We start from the raw sequence: 19,950 nt of genomic DNA, 5'->3' as shown, positions 1-19,950 counted from the left end.
GATTGACCAATAAATACATGAGTCAAACTTCGAATATAATAGTATAAATGATTTCCAGTGCTGCCTTGCCTCTTTAATTTTCTCTTAAAGTTGCAATTATACTTAAAAAGGAAACCTGCACAGGAAAAGTACTATAAATGCAGAGCTGTGGAAATCAGAACTGCAGTCCCCTACCTTCTGTAAGGCTGCACAATTCAGAAAAATACTTGTTTCATTGGTTTCCCTAACTCAGATCCTAAAAGCTCAAATTAAGTTCTGACAGTAGTGTTACTGGATTCTTGTGAACTCTATCATCATCATCATCAATAAAGGTTTTTGTGCAAAATTCATCTTTCACATACACTTGTGAAAGACTTTCAAAGAGTGGAAAGACGTTGACTAGACACACCAAATACAGATCAAACTTTTAGAAACAGAAGTTTGAGAGCATTTCTCAGAATAAAAATAAATAAAATCACATCCTCCCAAGAGAAAAGACCCTAATAATTTATTTCTGTGTGTAAGTCACTGAAATATTACATTGAATTGGAAAGAGATGTTTCTACACTTCAGCACCCCAGGTTGGCACAGCCTCTTAACACTAGAGTATCAGTAGAAATGTGGAAGGACATTTTTTATAACTAAGAGTAAAAAGGAAACAAGCTGCTTTACAGTTCTGTGCTCACTTCTGAGACACACACCTTTCACCATTATTGTTTTCTTATGAATTTCTTACTAAGTTGTTTTGCATCATATATACTTATTTTGATGTCTCAGTTTTCCCTCTTAAGCTTATTATAAAGGAAAAGAAAAACACAAAAGAAAAGTGCAGGTAAGAAAAAAGGAAAATCACAAGTTGCAAATTAGAAGAATGTTTTGTTTACTCTGAGATAAAAAGAAAGCCTCACAACCTATGAGTTATGTTGTGTTTTTTTTTTGTTTTGGTTTGGTTTTTTTGTGTGTGTGTTGTTTTTTTTTTTCAATTGGCCAATCTGAAAACAGAAAAATGTTAATTATCACCTAGTATTCATGCTTTCCACAAGACTGCATGTTTGTTTCAGGAATCTCATCTATTTTTAGGATTTTTTCAAATATGTTTCTACCCTGAAACATATTTGAAAAAAAAAAACCACAAACAAACAACGACAAAAAATATTTTTGAATCTGCCTTTTCCCTGTGAATCTTCAATGTGTAATATTCTTTCTTTAGTGACAAAGATAACATGTCTGCTCAGCCAGGATATGCACATAAACTAAAACTATTCACTGATGAGAATTAAAGAGGGAGCTTGGAAAGAGTAAAAATAATAGACCAGAGAGCCAAAATTTAACATCACTTCATCAAATAGAACTGCTTTTAACCTTATTTAAGCCAAGCCTTTTTGTAACTTATTACTCTAAGTCTTTCCAGAACTTCAGTTAACCTTCTACGTATCAAAGCCTAAGATGAAGTCAGCTTGTTCCTACCTGATCATCAAGCACTGTTAAATTATAAATCAGCTTTGATCTCCCAGGTGTGAATGTAATATTTCCCTTAGCTGGACTTAGGTCTTCTTCAGCTGGGTTTGGACCATCTTTTATCTGCAAAGAATTGATTTGTCTGATGAGAAGTCTATAAAGCAGGAATACAAATCCAGTGCAAGTACAATAACCAATATGCAGTGTGACTTGCATAACAAATGACTATCTGTTCAGCCATCTCCAACTTACAACTTACATGAACATTCAGTTGTGAAAATCTGCTCTTTTCTGGCAGACAGTGTAAGTCAGAACAACCACTCTGAAGAAATCCCGTATTTCCAGAATAAGAGGAAGAAAACTACTTCCATATAGGCCTATGGGGACTCTTTAGTATATTCTGATGCATAACTGACTCTTTCATATTACAGAAAGGATATTCATGCAAATTCAGTTTGAATCAATAGTATTTCATAATAAATTCCAAGACAAAGTAATAGTACTTACTGGTTTTGTGTCCCTTCTATCTTAACTTGTGATATTAAAGATACTAAATTTAACAGTCAAACTCAAAATACTACAAAGCCTCTTAAAGGTCATATGGGATTTTTTGGTTTTAGAACATTTTGTAAATTATTTTTCAACATACATATATAATGATGTGAGACAGACCTAAGTAATTGTCCAGAGAGTAAGATTTACTGTACCTTAAAACAAACATATTTGCAAAAAATTGCACAGAGAATCATATTCAGTACTTTAACTATTCATGCTATATTTAGTATTAATAAAATCCAGTGCAAAGCTTTTCTGGTTTTGACAGGTCTAGACTAAAGCTTTGAGGTCTAGATTAAAGCCTTACCCTATAGGACCAGGCAACTAGTACAGAAATATCTATATGAAAGATTTTATATATAATTTTAAAGTAAATAATAGAGTCTGAGCTAGATAAGAAAAAGAAAGCAATGAAGTCAGTAATTGTATCACATTCAAATCACATATGTAAATAACAGGATAAGTATTCAACATGATTAATTATTTCAAAAGCTTCATTTGCAGGGGATTCAAGATAGAGATCAAGATACAGATGATTATAGATACAGAAATTCACCAAATCCTGAGCACTCACAGTTCAAAGTTGGGATAATCATTAAAGACTCACTTGAATATTTGTATGTAAAATAAATATTTTTTAAAAAAATTAAAAAAACTTAGATAAGACACTTCTTACATACTTAATATGCATTATTTTCTAGTAATACATACTGATGTTGCCTCACGTACCTTTCTAAATGACAGAATATACTCGGTTTTCTCTAGTACCTCTTAACGTTAAACAGTCAATTAAACAGTCAGATAATTACAGTATTTTCTATATGACGGTTAATATGAATCCCTTTTATGAAACAGATCTACCTAATGTAGATGTAGGTATTTTGTCCTTCTTCCCCTTTTGCAAACACTTCAATAAATTATGATTACAGCCTCTCAGTTTAATCCAACAGACTACTGTATGAAGTCTTTTGGATAAACTCACCTCAAAAGTTATGACGACCGTCCCATAGGTTCCCCTCTCTCTAATTAGAGTGAGCGGCACAAATTCATTTCTGCCCCTGGGCTCATTCACTGTGATTAAGGCAGACTAATGAGGAAGAAAAGGAACAGACAATCAGACACAGATCAAATATCACAGCAGAATGAAGAAACTGTTACCATAGAAATATCAAACTCCCACAGACAAGTTAATCCAATCCGCAAACCAGTCCACTGATGGCATACATTTCCTAGCAACCAATTAGTTCAGCTAATGAAAACCTTAAAAGATTTCAGATAAAAATGTATCACGTAATGCAATTTGTGTGTTTTTGTTGTTGTTGTTGTTTGTTTGTTTCTGTAAATGAACATAGTCAACATACACAAAGCACTGACATATCATCACTGGTATTTTTAGGAGCTCCTACACCCATTAAAAATAGGTTTTCACCATCATGAAGTCGTTTATTAGATAGCTAGCTATAAATGTACTCAGGACAATCATTTAGGTCACTGGTCACTTTTTTAGGCTATTGTAGGTAACAGATTTTGAAGATATCCACAAATCCCAGAAGCAGCTTGGCTTAGTACTGTGGCTCTAACATTTTCTTATGTTCTTATGTTTTTTCAGAGAAGTCCTATACAAAATTATATTGTCAGAATGCTGTCAATAAGGCATAGCTACTCGTTCTACTAATACAACCTCTGTATTATTGCAAATATCATCTGCTGGAGTAACAACAGCATCTTATCCCAGAGGGTGTTATAAAATGCATATATTATGACAATGTTCCCTCAGTAATTGGTAATTAACCCTACTGCAAGAAGCTGTGCCTGCTCTTCAGAGGAACAGGTTTATATTCAGAAGCTACTTCTTTGTTTACATGCTACATTTCAAAACTGAAATAACAGTAGCAATAAAAACAAACCAGATGTAAATTGTACACTCAGGTAGAGAGTATTTATACATCCAAACAAGTCTGGAATTTTAACTGTTATAAATTTCCAATAGAAACAAAAATAATATGTCAGAAATACATGCTTATAGATTTACTTCCTTTCATTATCCTTTCAGAAATAAGCAAACTACCCACATTAAAGCCAGAGAAGACTGAAGAATATTCAAACCTGGATGGAACTGGAACTGTTTGTGTGACTCACAATAATCAAATAGTCTTCTTCCTCCACTGCAAAATGTTTCACACGTCTGGTATCCAGAACAGAAAGAGTCTGTATCTGCAAGGGAAATATGAGGGTGACTATGTTTATCTACATATGTATATAAACAAATACATTTTATATTACATTGTATATAGTGAGAAAAAGTACGCATAGAATGTTAAGAATTCCAAAATTATGTATAAAACTATACATGAAATAGCTTTTAAAACTTTATATTTTATATATATATATATATATATATATAAGCAACTAATTTACAGAATTAACATAACTTATCATACATTTTCCAGAAAATGTTCTATGACTTGATTGCTTGAGAATTTCTTCCCCCACTTCCAAGCAGAGCTACAGGCTGGGAGATGAGTGGTTGGAAAGCTGCCTGGCCGAGAGGGACCTGGGAGTATTGGTTGATAGTCGGCTGAATATGAGCCAGCAGTGTGCCCAGGTGGCCAAGAAGGCCAACAGCATCCTGGCCTGTATAAGAAGCAGCGTGGCCAGCAGGGCTAGGGAAGTGATTGTGCCCCTGTACTCGGCTCTGGTGAGGCCACACCTCGAGTACTGTGTTCAGCTTTGGGCCCCTTGCTACAGGAAGGACATGGACGTGCTCGAGCGAGTCCAGAGAAAGGCAACGAAGCTGGTGAGGGGTCTGGAGAACAAGTCTTATGAGGAGCGGCTGAGGGAGCTGGGGTTGTTCAGCCTGGAGAAGAGGAGGCTCAGGGGCGACCTTATCGCACTCTACAGGTACCTTAAAGGAGGCTGTAGAGAGGTGGGGGTTGGTCTGTTCTCCCACGTGCCTGGTGACAGGACAAGGGGGAATGGGCTAAAGTTGCGCCAGGGGAGGTTTAGGTTGGATGTTAGGAAAAACTTCTTTACCGAAAGGGTTGTTAGGCATTGGAATGGGCTGCCCAGGGAAGTGGTTGAGTCACCATCCCTGGAGGTCTTTAAGAGACGTTTAGATGTTCAGCTTAGTGATATGGTTTAGTGAAGGACTTGTTAATGTTAGGTCAGAGGTTGGACTAGGTGATTTTGGAGGTCTCTTCCTACCTAGACAATTCTGTGATTCTGTGATTCCCAGGTAATCCTCCCTGCACCCTCAAATGTAAATATATAAAAAATACAAACAATGTAAACAACTAACTATGACAAACTTACATCACTGAAGTTATGTAGTATTTTAGGACACAAAACTAACTCTTGTCACACAGAGTGCTTTTTTCTAAAACATGGCCAGACTGGAGGACCTCCCTTGGTCCTTGCCAACCCATACTATTTTAAGATTTTAAAATTAAAATCGATTTACCCACAACAATCTGTGTCCAGCCATGAATGCATACACACTGTTGTTAGAAGCTCCCTGTGTGGCTCCTCCATGAGTAACCACAAGGTAGGAAGAGGCTCCAATTTGGAAAGACACACAACTTGTAGGATTCCACATACTGAAATTCTGCAAGAAGAATAAAAAAAAAGTAAGATTGTGACTTAAATTCCTTATTAACTAGCATGTCTGGTGTTCAAAAACAAACATTTACCTCAACAGGAACAAATACTCCTTTCCACTGGTAGACAGTAGAAAACAAAGCTGGAGGCATACGCAACAGAACACCGTACAGGATTTCTCTTGAGGTAAAGAAACACCAACCAGATGCTGATTCTTCCACAAAACTTTGCAAGACAGATAGGACACTGATACCACCCCCTGCAATATAGTAAAAAATAAAATAAAATAAAATAAAATAAAATAAAATAAAATAAAATAAAATAAAATAAAATAAAAACACTATTTACTATTATATTACTCTTGAGATCTTTTCTAACCCCATTCCCATTATTTACCTCCCAAAGCCAGACCTAGTATGAGAAATGATGAAGTTGTGTCTTAGTATTTGTTATAAGTGTATATAAATACATAGAAATGTTACAATGCTAAGGATATAATGAGAGTTAAGCAGTAAATGTATTTTTCATTCATTACAACTGCACATGGAAGACATATAGGCAATTTGAGTCTGACTCATAATAATTGATCTTGGAATTTAGCTAACAAGAGAATTAGCTAGATAGCAAGTAGTAAAGAAAAAAAAAAAAAGACAAATTACAAAATGTTCATGTTTTGTTCCCCATTTACAACATGTTCATGTTTTTATTCCAAGACGGTCCCTAAGCACCGTCTTGTCAGAACTAAACTCCAGGAGCTAGACTCTTGCATGTCACATGTCATTTATACTGTGTTAGAAAGATCCTGAGTTACAAGTAGTACGGAACAAATTTTATTACACACACACAAATAAATAAATAAATAAATGGCTAGTGACAATAATGTTCATATTAGCAGCAAAGACAGAAATAGAGATTACTGAAACTGGCAGAAGTGGCTGATGACAAGGTGATTCTTAAGCAGCTAAAGTATTTTATCTACTAAATCTTACATAGGAAAATATTAACTGAATTGTGTCTGAATACTTGAATTTACATTCCCAAGCTACATCTCCTGTATGCTTGGCTACTCTCTTACTATCTCCACTTCTACAAAAGCAGTGGACATTCTCTGTAAAGTGAACGTACTGATGCCAAATGCAGTATCTGATGATGTCTCCCACTCAACGCTCACAGAAACGTTAAGCCCATTACTCCGTGAAACTTTCAAATAAGCTGTAGTGTTGGCTTCTTCAATTATGATGAAATTTGTCCTAAATGTGAGAATCATAAAAATAAGGAAAAAATTATTTTATAGTATATTCATTGCTGTAATAAAAATAAGATTTTTACTGTACAATTCCAGATGCAGAATATACAACAGAAATAAAAAGAAAATATTAATAACAGGTTTCAGTATCTGATGGACTGGTAGCTACATTAATTAGGGTTTCCCAATGATCCTTACTACAATCATGCAAAATCATAGGCAATTCAACAAAATCTTTAAACAGACTGAAATTTAAGTATATTAAATTCACGTAATAAATGTTTAGATAATATTATTATTAAATATTAATATAAATTATTAACTCTAAATATCAATGTATTAATAAAATAGCATACATACATTTTTTATTTAAATAGTAAATTTATTTAATCTGTATGGTTTCAGCTGAATGGTTTTTAAAAATGGCAGTCCATATGTGTCACTTGCTTCTGAAAAACAGCCTTCAGTGAAAGTATATTTTTTACAGGTTTAAAAATGAAAGTAAATTATAAAACGTATGACTTCCTGGACACTGATATGAGGTTTGGAACTTTTAACATGGAATACTATCAGTGGAATATGTAGGCACTAGTGAAGTATTAGTTTATAAAGAAAAATAATAATAAATAAATTGAAATTTTGGATTATGAATAGTCCTTTTTATGCATTTTTCTACTCTTTTGTTTAGCAGTAATAGTATTTCACAATACCTTTCAAAGTTACAGATTTACAAATTGGGTTGCTGAATTTCTTTAATGCGATCCATCAAAAACAAAATTGTAGAGAAATATTATCTCTTTGGAGTATGAGCAACTATCTCCTTTTTACTGATCAGTGTAAAGTACCTATTTCCAACTGTATAGATGCTGAAAAGCCCTAGTGGAGCCTGGTTTTGTAATATTGTAATCATAGTTTCCACTCTCGTGCCTAGTCTGGCTCCTCCAGTTGGATTGAACAGGGTGACAATGAAGTGCTCATCCATTTCTGGTTCTTCATCTAGTACCGCAGAAATATGCAGCGTCTGATAACAAAACAAGCATACAATGTTATTGAGACATGATAACAGATGATGACACAGCTCTATCAGAATGTGCTACCTTTTTTTTAAATTTATTTCACTATAAGGCTTTGGATAGCATAGCAGGAGAAGAGCAGCTCATGAAGCTGGAGAGGACAGAATTGAGGCAAGCTCAGACTGAGTTCAGACTGAGGTTCTAAAGCCATCCATCTAGTGGCCTCCATTGGTGCAACACTAAGATGAGCATATTCACTTTTCGTTGTTGTTGTTCTCTTTTCTTTCTTTTCTCATCCTATGATCCTCTGAAGTTTTTGATCCTAATTTCATACTTTTGTTCTCTATTTATTCCATACATTTTTGGGTAGTTTATACTCACAACACAGCTGTAAGTGTAATCAGTTAAGTTGGTTTTAATTTATTTTAGTTGGCAGCTAAGCTATCTTCAGGGAAACAGGGTAATCTCACTACTGGTGCTGTCAAGAAAGAAAAGGAAAAGGAAAAAAAAAAAGCAAGAATAGTGAGAGATTTGAAATACTCTTTCCTCTCGATGCTTCTTTCCCTCTCCTACACCACTGTGGATGAAGATCAGGTCTTCTAAAGGCAATCTCAAACTAGCAAAGAGCAATCTAGAGAAAGCTAAGTGCTTCACTTTCATTTGGGGCTCACTGTCATCCTTCACACTACTCAAACAAGCAAAAAATTTCATAGGTACGCATAGCCTTGCTGTACAAAATAAAAAGTTAGTGATGATGCATTTGGAAATAATACAAAATTTACAATGTTTTATATTTCTGTTCATTTCCACAATAAACCATATTTACCAACTATATTAAGAAGGCTCCAACTTCTTATAGATCTGCTGCATTGTGATTCCAAATGCATCTAAAGGCCAGAAATTGAAAACCAGTGTTTCCAAGAAAAGTTTGTCTCAGTTTCTATCCTATTGCCTGTAATATGCTAACACTAGCTTCACCAGCTTTACTGGCAAAAATAAATAAATCGAATTGTGATTAAACCTTAGAAGAGTCAGGATTCACAAACTTAAGCTAGTTCATTTTGTAGCTGACATTCTTGTGAGGACAGTATAGAGGCAGTGAGCTTAATACTTAAGTTATTTTCCAATCCTAAGACAGACAACTGTTCTACTTTTTGTATTTGTTGCAGCACATTCTGTTTAGTTCAGACTAACTAAAATGTTAAATTACAGAATGGGATTTTTACTTTGATCTTAACTATTAGGCTTGCAAATTATCACTTTAATTTAAAGTAAGTTTGCATTTCAGCTATAGATTGACTACATAAAAAGAACTGTTCCAAAGCACACATGAACGTTATCTATAGTGTACTGTTTTCAATTTACCTCAACCCTTACAAACTAAGAAACACCTAAAGATGAGCCCATTTAATTTTCACACACTTCCACATCAGATAATAACAGGAAATCAGTCACAGCTCATGACTCAATTCACTTTATGAATGAAAGAAGTAGAAAAAATAAACAGAAGATAAAGCACAGACATTTCTGAAATCTTTCCAATATTTCCAAAAAAAAAGCTTCCTAGACTTCTCTGGTAATAACTAGCATATTACCTTGAACCTGACTCCCTCTTCGAGCACAATATATCCTTGAGAAGGGGTCAAATCCATTGTTGCCTCTGAAGAATTAATCTCACTTACAAGATACTGAACAGTCACAGTGCCAAATATTCCCTGAGGTGGTTCTCTGATAATATTCAATACTGCAACACTTTCCATCAAATGGATAGATGTTTGCTCTCTCAGAAAGAAGTGATTGCTGTTATTGAATGACAAAACTCCATGGCCATCATCATTGGCAAGTATAGTAATTGTAGCTTTTGAAAAAGAAATAATGAAAATATTCTTTGGTTAACATAGTAAAATATAAATATACATATATAGTAACATAATACATAACATAAACACAAATACATTCTTCCTTTAGTGTGTATATAATGCTTATGTGTCCATGACATTACCTGAAGAGAATGGGAAGGCATTTCACTTTAACTAGGAAGATCTCTAGACAGGAAGAATATAGTCTCTCCTAGAAAAGGATTATGAACTCTCTAAAAAGACCTCAGTTCAGTGAGGTAGTACACATTGAAAAACTCATCTTCGTGCTTTCTGATTCATTGCTTTACATATAAACTTTTTAATTGCACAGATTTCACAGGGATGTTTCAGAACCTTCCAAAGGAGTATAAAGATTCACCATAGCAGGACAATGGTGCTTTCTGAAATATGATTATTCAGAAAAGTGGAATTAAAATGTGTGCCACAGAATTCTAAAGAAATGGAACATTAAAACTAAGTTTTACCTGTTGTGTTCTCCCCTAATTCCAGCCCCAGAGATGGATTTGTTAAAATTAACTGGAACTTCTCATCACCTTCAGGAATCTCATCATCAAAAATCATGACATCAACAGATTTATGCCTTTCTCCATCAGCAAAAAAAAGAGTCTAGCGTTGAAACACATAAAGCACCGAATACTTACATCAGTTAATATCACACAGAAATTTTTGACTACGGTAAACAGAATTCTGTGAAATAGGAAGGAAGGGAAAGCATAGGAAGAGCCATATTCTCTGTTCCTTATAAACTGATTGAATCAGAAATATAAAGGTTCAGCACATTACAGAATGAGGACAAGAAAGAATAATTTATTTTGAAAGTCCTGTTGCAAAAATAGTCTATGAAAAAGTTTGTATGTCTAATCAAAATTAAATTTGAAATCGATGTTTGAAAGTTTACATTTTGCTTTATATTAAAAAATATATTTTTAAAAAAGAAATAAATAGTAAGAATAAGAATATTTTTATTTCATTCTATTTAGATTACCAAAGCAACTGAAACAAGCTGAAACATCTAGCATCACTACTGATCATTCTGCAGAATAATCAAGAAGATATTCTTTTACGGAAGCTGAAAGAATAAAAAGTACTAGATTTAGAGTTGCTTCTTACCCTTGAGGTTACATTAAAATCCAAACCCAGCTGGGCCTCCAAATTTTGGGCATAAAAAAATACAGACACATTGCCATATGATCCTCTGTTTCGGTAAGCCATTACTGTCAGATTCCCATGAGATTCACTAACTTCAAAACTAAAATAAAAAGAATAATTCTCAATGTTCACTGATTATGTTCTTTTGAAAAAGATAGTATATTTTTATTACATTTTCACTCTGAATTATTCCCTACATTATAGTTCTCTAACGCATCCTTTTTACCTTTTTTCTCTTATCTAAATTGAATTAAGTAACACGAGGTTTTTGTTTTGTTTTGTTTTGGTTTTTGCTTACATGAATGGTGAGGCTGGAAGAGTTGATGCAGGCTGGGGAGGTTAGGCAAATTGGTGATATAAAAGGACAACAGTGAAAGTAGTAATAAGTAAAAGAATTCTGATTAGATGAATAGTGAATTTTTGTTTTCAGTGTGGGAATCCCACTTTCTAGTTCAGCTGAATTGAATGATTACTTTACCATCTCAAAGACATGGCCCTATTTTTAACAGGAGTTTTACTTTTAGAAAGAAAATGGGCAACACCAATCACTAATTGGCACAGTAAGTTCTTCAAGGAAGATGAGACTTACTTGGTACCTTCCCATTCAATTACTCCTCTTACACCATCATTAGCATCGATAACAATTTGAGAAGCTAAACCTTCCACATCTAAAAGGCAAAACAGAAAGACAAAAATTAAAGAACAATAAAATCAATTTTCTTGATTTTCAAGAATCACAGAAGCATTTATTCAATCGGTACTAATATTACAGTGTCTTTACAAAAAATGTGTAGGAGAAAATGGGAGTGGGCAAGATAACTGGAAAGAGTCCTTACTACTAGAAGTGCAATAATGCGTCTTGAATTAGCACTGTAATATTTAATAATGCATAAAAAAAAAAAAGACTAAGGAAAATGTAGAAAGTTAAACAGCACATAAAACATTAGAAAATAATAAAGTCTAGATTTGCGATGGAATCTTAATTTGTCTTCACTATAAGTGTTTATTACAATGACATTCAATATTTTGCATTTGCCATTCTGAGTATGAGAAAGACAATGAGGAAGAATAATAAATGATTCAGCATTTCATCTTCTATTTGTGCTTCAGTGCCTCATCATACATTCTAATGGCACACCTCAGATTTCACTACAAATACACAACTATTAATTTATTTGTGGGGTGTTCACATACTGTAATATTCTACTGCTCCATAAAGACATACAGGTATTTACAATTAGCCTGAAATCGTAATTGAATACACTGCAGTGTGAAAAACACCAAATAATAGGTTAATGTCAGAAAAGTCTACTAACTTCAGAGACCAGAACTTTACAGTCAAAACTTAATACTTCTCAGAAAATAGGTTGTTGTTTTTCAGACAACCGCACCACACAACTACCTTAACTTACTTGTTTACTTTTTATAAACTTCAACTTACTTTCTAAAACCAAATTGACTTCACCGAGTCTGCCATAAGTATATTATGTTTAGATCCATATACATTTTTCCATCAATTCAGATAAAACTGAACAAAAGTAGAAGATTATTGCCATGAATCTAAGCCTGTCACTATGAGGTAGAGATGACGATGAGCAATAGCTCTACACAGACAACAGAAGTGTTACTGAGGTTTACAAATCCTGAGGGAGTAATGGCAATTAGAGACATTTCTGCTTCACTCCTGCATTTTCTCATGTCACCCTGAAGTCAGATCTGTTCACCCAGGATCTGTAAGAGTTTGCTCACAGACACACACGCGGACACACGTATTTGAGTCAGGCTATTTCTTCTACCAGAAGAATTCACTGACATGTTATGTGAACACATTTTTTCCTTATGACTTAAAACTATTATTTTCTCATTGTAAGTAAAGCTGACCCAATGCAGTGTCACATCAGTGTTAAATGGTCATGGTTCAAGGAGACAGCCAAAGAGAAAGTGAGACTATACAACACTGTTTAGTTTGGATGAATCTTTCATTCTTATATGCTACTCCTTTCATATTTTAGACTCAACTATTCACAAATCAGCAATGAGTCTTGCAAGTTACCTTTCAATCTGTAACGAATTAACTCAGTCACTTCTATAAGCATGCAAAGAAAAGGGAAAAGAGTCAAAGAAGATGTCTGACATTATATAACTAGTCTTTAGTACCACAGGATAATCCAACAGTTCTTAAAGCTAATGACTACTATTCTACTGAATTCTGAAGAAGCAAAATGAGAAGCAGACTAAGCAAATAATAAAGATCATTGCAAGAGTAGGAAAACCATAAAATATGTTTCCTAAAAGTGATAAAAGAATAAAAACAGACTTTTTTAAAAGAGTGAGCAGAGTAGCCACATAAAGTTTTTTTTTTACTTTTTTTTTTCCATTTTGTAGTTTGTAAATGAAAATCAGATGAAAAAATCACCAATAAACTTTTCAAATAATTGTCCTTTCCAACTGATAATTACTAACTCCTCTACGAAAATTAATTTAAATTTTCCCAGAGTTTAAAAAGCAAGAGATTAAGTGTAATAATAAATCTATTTCATATTCTATGATGTTTCTTCTAAATAACCATGTCTCATCTCAGCATAGTTGGTAAGTAAGAGGAATAATGGTAATCTCCCAAGGTAATATAATATAAACCATTAAAAAGGAAAAGTAAAAATAATTTGCTATAAGATGTTTTTACCTAGCTTAGGTGGGGATGACGTTGAATGGTTCATGATGAGTTCCACTGAAGTTAAATTAACCAAGAAGAATTCTTGCACCTCTGGTATATCATCCTGCAAAACACAATCCTGCAAAACACGCCTTGCCGAGGCGACCGGCTCCGGGGCAGACGCGTGCTGCAGCGGAGCGCGGGATCGGGACAGGCAGGGCTATTTTTCGGGCACCGAGCCTACGTGAGGGAGCCGCCAGGCACCGGCAGCCCTCGTGAGGGAGGCTGACGAGGCGTAGGCGGGGCCAGCAGCGTCAGCGTCAGCTCCTCCCCCCGGCCGTTCAAAGGCAGCCCTTAGGGAGCGCGAGCGACCAGGAGCGCGGCGACCAGGGCCGGCAAACAGGGAGTGACGCGGGGGGAGTGACGCGGCAGTTAGCGAGGCAGTTGGCGGGCAGGGCGGAGCGCTCACACCCGCCCATAGGGACAACTCCTCTAACGGCACTCTCCTGTCAGCTGGGCTACAATGGTCTCCACCAGGCACGGTGCCTTCTCTAGGAAGTCAGTGCACACCCAGACCGACTGCCCGCCCAAACATGCGGCAGTTCAGGTCTCCGGATGCGGGGAGTGTCTGAGCCTCTTGCTGCCATCGGCGGGAGGCAGGGAGACTGCTTGCGTGAGGTGCGAGCAGGTGGACGACCTGGTCCGCATGGTGGCGGAGCTTAAGGAGGAGGTGCAGAGGCTGAGGGATATCAGGGAGTGCGAGCGGGAGATAGACTGGTGGAGCGACTCCCTGCAGGACCGGAGGGAGAGGGACCAGGGTGAGACGCCCCAAAGGGGGGTGGACCCCCTGCCCTGTTGCCATCGGGCAGAGGGAGGGGACCTGCGAGTTGAGGAGGAATGGAGACAGGTCCCTGCTCGACCTCGCAGGAGATGCCCTCCCCTTCCGGCGCCGCCTTCCCAGGTGCCCTTGAACAATAGGTTTGAGGCCCTGGAGCTGGAGAGACTGGTGGGTGAGGATGAGGTAGGAAGCCTACCCGGGAGGATGCCTGAGGTGAGGAAGTTGACTCCACGCCTCAGGACTGCCTCCACCAAGAAAGAAAGAAGGGTGATTGTTGTAGGCGACTCCCTCCTCAGGGGAACGGAGGGCCCTATTTGTCGGCCTGACCCCACACATAGGGAAGTATATCATCCTGCAAAACACAAATACAGTACATCCTCTTCTCATTGTCCTTTAAGAAACTTCCACAGAAGTCACCAAAAAGGATCACACAACAAGTCTCTAATATTACTGTGACACTAGAATTCATTTTTCTGTTTTCCTGAAATAATTTTATTGGGTCTGAAACTGATTATCGTGGAAGAATTAAGTAAGACATTATATATCATGAAAAAGATCCTGTGGTGACGCTAAACTATTCTTGCAAATAAATTACTGACCGATTTTAGAGGCATGTATCTCCAGCAATGAAAAAGTATGAGCCTGTAGCCAGCCATGAAGCACACTGTTCTAAATACTACTAGATAGTTGGTAAAGTTTTAATGAGACAACTTTATTACCTTTAGACAGAGGTAGAGCTGCTTTCTGTGACTATTTGATCCCTTGTGATTTTAATATTAAGATTGAAACCATCTTTCTAAATGATAGTGAAATATAACACAGGGCTTCAAATAATGGCTGCAAGCTTTAGTTCCCAAAATATTACCCTTTTGAAATCATACAGAAAAGTACAGAATTAAAGGGTTTAGAGGTTACCTCTAGAATAGTAATATTTATGGCAACTGATGTTTCTCCTTCTTCTAAAATCAGTGAGCCAGAAGCAGGTACATAATCAGCTCCTGGTTCAGCCACAGTCTCTTCTGTCTGATTACTTACAGTGAGCAATCCTGTAACTGTGGCATAAGTAACATTGATAGTACCTGTTTAATTTGTGAGGAGAAAAAAAAAAAGAAAAAAAAAATTGTTTTTCAGTTCTTATATAATGTTCACTGGAATGGATAAAGACAAGAGATCAAATTCTCATCCACAAAATAAAAAGACTAACTGCAAAACAGAAGGATTAAAAGAGTTATCCAAAGTACATTGGAGCTAGTGTACCTTTGTTACCGTTATCAATATGCCTTCAATTTGACCTTTGCTGACTTGTCTGTCTGCATAGGACTCAAAAATCATTGGGTCCAAATGCATCCAGAAATTTGAAGTTCTGTGGACCATAAATATGAAATTGCTGAAAGACTAACTGGGACATCTCATGTACCATTAATATGAGTTTTTGCAACAAGGACACTTTTTGGGAATGACAGATATCTAAGAAAGGCTCTAAAGACAGTGCTGGGAAACACAGATTAATAAATCTAGATACTTTCCTGGGTAGATTGACAAACTTCAATAGAGAACAAAATTAGGGGACACACGGATAAATATTACCAAGCAGAAAAGTTATACATTATAGTTTTGAGAATAAAGCCACCTCTCGCTAATCTGGTAGGGTAAGTCAAGTGGCAAACATAAGGAGTATGAACCTGAAATAAAATGATAGATGAAATTAAAAGCTGCTCTATATGAAATAAAATGTAAGAGATAAAAGAGTCCTAATTAATAAATAAGTAACGATGCTTATTTTAATTCAGTGAGAGATCTTGCACTTACTATGAACAATTATCTTAAAACATTAGTTTACTGAATAGTGTTCAAAGAGTACACTAGAGTATGGACTGGTATTAAAAAATAAATGGAAAAATAGTGTCATTAAAATGTCTCTAAAACTCTCTGGTGTCTCCAGATCTTGAAAAGCACTGTAAATGTTACTTCATTTCAAAACAAGTATGGCAAAAGAAACAGCCAGATTATCACCGAGGTGTAAATATAGTCCAAAAAGGCAAATAGGAAATTATTATACATGTTTTCTCACAACATAAGTTGCTATTTTCAGGCAACAAACACAAGATTCATTTTTTTTTTTCATGAAGCACACTATTGTATTGTAGAATTGAATACTATATAGTTTAAAGGATGTTAATGGATAAATTGATTCAAAGAGGAATCAGAAATTGTCAGAGGAGACATAAATTGAATTCAATGGTCTGGACACAACTTTTTCCATGTGACATTCCTAAGGTGCTGACTTCCTGAAATTCAGAGAAAAAATATGTGGGATGTGTGTACATGTCACTTTTCTCATGTTTTTTATTTTTTCTGAAGAGACTAATGCTTTGAGACAGACTCATTAGACAAAAATATGGTAACCTTAATAGCCACCTGATTGTTACAGCTTTCAGATCCCTTGCTGTATTAATGAGGATTATGACTCTAGTAATAAGTAATATTTAGTTTCCAAGTCTGCAGAAAGAAGCTTAGAAGTTCTGAAAAAAATACCAACTGTAACAAAGATTTTTCCAAACTTTCATTATCATGGCTTTTATTTGCCTAATGATAAGCAAAACAAAACTTCCTTTCTCTTGGAGTTGTTATACAGACCTAGAGATCCAAATTCTCTGTTAATAAAAAGCTGAATTGTTTTGTTTTCTTCTGGGATTAAAACCACCCTGGATGTGGAAGCAAAATTCAAAATTCCATGTGGTTCATCACTAGCTTCTACTGTTAGAACAGCTTCATATCCTTGACTATCCAAAACAGCAGCACCTGTAGAAGAAACTCCTGCAAGAGAATCAGTGGACTGCAGTGAATGAAGTGTTATGCAACTAATATTTTTGTCTTACATTATTGTTAATATTACATTTAAATAACGTTCAGTAGCCATGCAAATACCACGAAACCAAAGCTCACTGAAGTATGTGGATGGTGTGGGACCTACACACATATATATACTTACATTCTATAACAAATAGAAACAGAAATTTTATGCATACCAAGTACAAAGTCACAAAAATGTATTAAAAAATAAGAAAACTTAACAGGCCAGTGCCAAATATCAACTTCCCTATATTTTAAAAGGAAATAAACCATTTTCCCAGGAAGTACCTCCAAAAGCTTAAAACTATATTCCACTTCACAATCATTACATCAATAAACTGATATGTTTTCCAACTATTGCTTTGATGAATAATTTTGCTCATCCCGTTGGGCCACAGTGACTCTCGGAAGTTGATAAGGCACCTCGCAGCAACACAATCCATGTCAAGTTAGTTTGGTGTTTGGACATTAATTTCAGTTTGAAAAAAGGTATTTCAGAACGGATGCAGTTTAAGGCTTCTTTTCTCACTATAATTTTAATGGCAAGAATAAAATATTCTGACCACCTTGAATTCAGGGACAGATCAGTAAGTCTGCAGCTTGACAAGATTGTTTAAAAAGATAAAAATATCTGCATGTTTCATGGCAACTCTATCCATGACATATTAGTAAACTCAGTTTGCATTAAGATTAAGGGAAGAAACAACCATTGAATTAAATAGGCAGAGTTAAATCAGGATTGAAAACCATTTAAGTGTATTTGTGGAGACACGGTGGGATTTATATATACATACATAAGGACCAAGCCTATTTCAATAAAATGTTAATGAACTTTGCGTACTTTGCACCAGCTGCAGTTTGCTCAGTCCTATACCTCCAAAATGAAATAATAAAATTAAAAATATTATATTATTAAATGGTATTTTTAAGATGTAGCTGGCTATAGTTCTGCATTACCTTCTGTTTTGATGTTGTATAGGATGACTTGGTATTCTTCTTTTTCTTCAGGAATATGGTCATCCAGCAGATCAACATACAATGTTGTATTCAACGTCCCCTATTTGTTTTAAGGGTAAATTGATTAGCCATTATTTTATAAAACACAAGTGATATCATAATGACAAGTATTTTGAACAATTTCTTTAAGAAGAGTTAAGTATCAAGAATTGTAAGCTCCCTCCAGTTTGTAAGTCAAAAAGTGAGAAATTAAATAATCAAACCAAGAAAGAAGGACTGTTGAAAAGGCACACTTTTTCTCAGATCAGTTCTAATCACACTATTTTCCTGTAGCCAACATCACTGTTTATGGACTTACCTCAGGAAAAAAAAGTATTCCAGAATAGTTTGCAAAATTTTGTTTTACATTATGTCCTACTATCTTCCACTCAACAGTAACATTTCCCAGTCCTGGAGGAGTTCTTACGATGTGGAATTGTAATTGTTCTCCTAGGAATAAAGGACAAGATGCAGTGTTTCAGGGTCTCCTCTTCTACATGTTGGTTATAAAAATGAGAGGTCAAAAACATGCATCACACAGTTAAAGTATTTTTCCTGAAAGATATTGCTATTTTTGTCAGTTTGAATTTCACAGTAGTTATATACCACATTCACTTTTAATGCTGAAAAGAAAAACCTAAACTTAAAACTCTTCTAGTTTTTTTTTTTCTGTTTTTAGTTCACACTTGGAAATAATTATGAACATATGAGGGAACTTGGTATAGATGAATAACTTAGAAAGGGAATGTTCATGAAAACATGCGCAAACATTAGAGCAATACAAGTCTGTAAACTGTACAAAACAGTAACTACTGTATGTACCAACAATAATAGTAGTTTTCTACAACAGTTCCCTGGAAAGAATACACATTATCTGAACATTTGCACTGTCTTGTGACTTTATTCAATGCATGCAGAAAAAAATGCTTATAATTATCTGTAAGTTCCATTTATGTGAGTTCGAACTTACAAATATGGTCACTGTTAGAAAACAAAACATTCAGAAAATGTTAATAATTTCTTATAATCTCAGAGGTAATCAGTATTGCTGGACAATGTGCATATAAAGGAAGCAAATACTATGGTATTTTGCACATTTATAACATTTAACCCCAAAGGCACTTTAATTAAAAAGAGTAGACCTCTTAGTAGGCTTTGTAAAATGTGGAAATTGTTTTATATTCACAAGTTTTTCACAAAATTTCCATTAAATATTTTAAATGTGGACATGTGAAATTAGCATGTTATATCAACATGGAATAGATCAGTAGGCAATATTTTGCAAAACATTCACAATAGAGGACAGATGGTTATTTATAATAGGTAGGTACATGGCATTCATATTTCATATGCATTTTTCAGGTCCACAGAATTTAAGTTCAACAGCACATTTTGTCCTGCATTGGCTTTCAGAGACATGAAATATGCAGAAATCTACAATTCTGAGATTTTTGAAAACAATACATGAGATTTCTTTTGCTTATTGAAGAATTAACAAAACATAAGATAATGTTATAATAACATTATGCTGCCCAACTAGTCCCTTTGATTATGCAATTTAGAGAGCAGCAACTTAGGATGCTGTCTTGCTATTCTACTGTATTACCTTACAGAATTGTACAGCATTGTACAGCTAAAACTGGCAAGAAAAATCTGAAAATTTTCTAGTTACATTTATTTTTTGTAAGGAAGAGTCAGAGATATGCATGTATATTGGCTACCAATGAAAGAGA

At 35.2% G+C, this 19,950-nt stretch overlaps 1 protein-coding gene, 1 long non-coding RNA gene and 1 pseudogene across 3 annotated transcripts in view; all 3 read right to left on the bottom strand.

Annotated features, from left to right (window-relative positions):
• LOC310895899 (adhesion G-protein coupled receptor V1-like) overlaps nt 1–2,158 on the bottom strand; it is a 71,648-nt pseudogene extending 69,490 nt beyond the window's left edge. The window contains exons 1-2 of the transcript in view: nt 2,145–2,158; nt 1,447–1,591 (exon numbers count right to left, since the gene is read on the bottom strand). The product of the transcript in view is annotated as an adhesion G-protein coupled receptor V1-like (transcript). The remainder of the gene's footprint in view (nt 1–1,446; nt 1,592–2,144) is intronic.
• A 3,264-nt stretch (nt 2,159–5,422) lies between these two features.
• On the bottom strand, nt 5,423–13,986 carry LOC310895901 (adhesion G-protein coupled receptor V1-like). The gene is made up of 9 exons (XM_083854283.1): nt 13,561–13,986; nt 11,467–11,545; nt 10,839–10,977; nt 10,193–10,334; nt 9,444–9,706; nt 7,681–7,856; nt 6,715–6,839; nt 5,682–5,848; nt 5,423–5,596 (listed from the first exon to the last, which is right to left on the bottom strand). The coding sequence occupies exons 1-9, from the start codon at nt 13,592–13,594 to the stop codon at nt 5,438–5,440; spliced, it is 1,284 nt and encodes a 427-aa protein (XP_083710409.1). The 5' UTR covers nt 13,595–13,986; the 3' UTR covers nt 5,423–5,437.
• Nucleotides 13,987–16,982: 2,996 nt separating this feature from the next.
• Nucleotides 16,983–19,140, bottom strand: LOC310895900. Its single transcript, XR_014581035.1, has 3 exons — nt 18,537–19,140; nt 18,179–18,278; nt 16,983–17,185 (listed from the first exon to the last, which is right to left on the bottom strand). It is a non-coding gene; the product is annotated as an uncharacterized lncRNA (long non-coding RNA).
• Nucleotides 19,141–19,950: the final 810 nt, after the last annotated feature.

This window comes from Anser anser (genome assembly GCF_964211835.1).
Source record: "Anser anser genome assembly, contig: HAP1_SCAFFOLD_225, whole genome shotgun sequence".
NCBI lineage: Eukaryota > Metazoa > Chordata > Aves > Anseriformes > Anatidae > Anser > Anser anser.
This window is presented reverse-complemented; position numbering and strand designations above follow the sequence as displayed.

Bases quoted from the DNA above. Each gene is read 5' to 3' on its own strand.
- LOC310895901 (XM_083854283.1), bottom strand. From the start codon at position 13,594: ATGAACCATTCAACGTCATCCCCACCTAAGCTAG. The intron at 9,707-10,192 runs GTAAAACTTAGT...CTTTTTCAAAAG, and splicing joins ATTAGGGGAGAACACAACAG to CTACAATTACTATACTTGCC. The intron at 5,597-5,681 runs GTAAATGTTTGT...TTCTTCTTGCAG, and splicing joins GAGTATTTGTTCCTGTTGAG to AATTTCAGTATGTGGAATCC.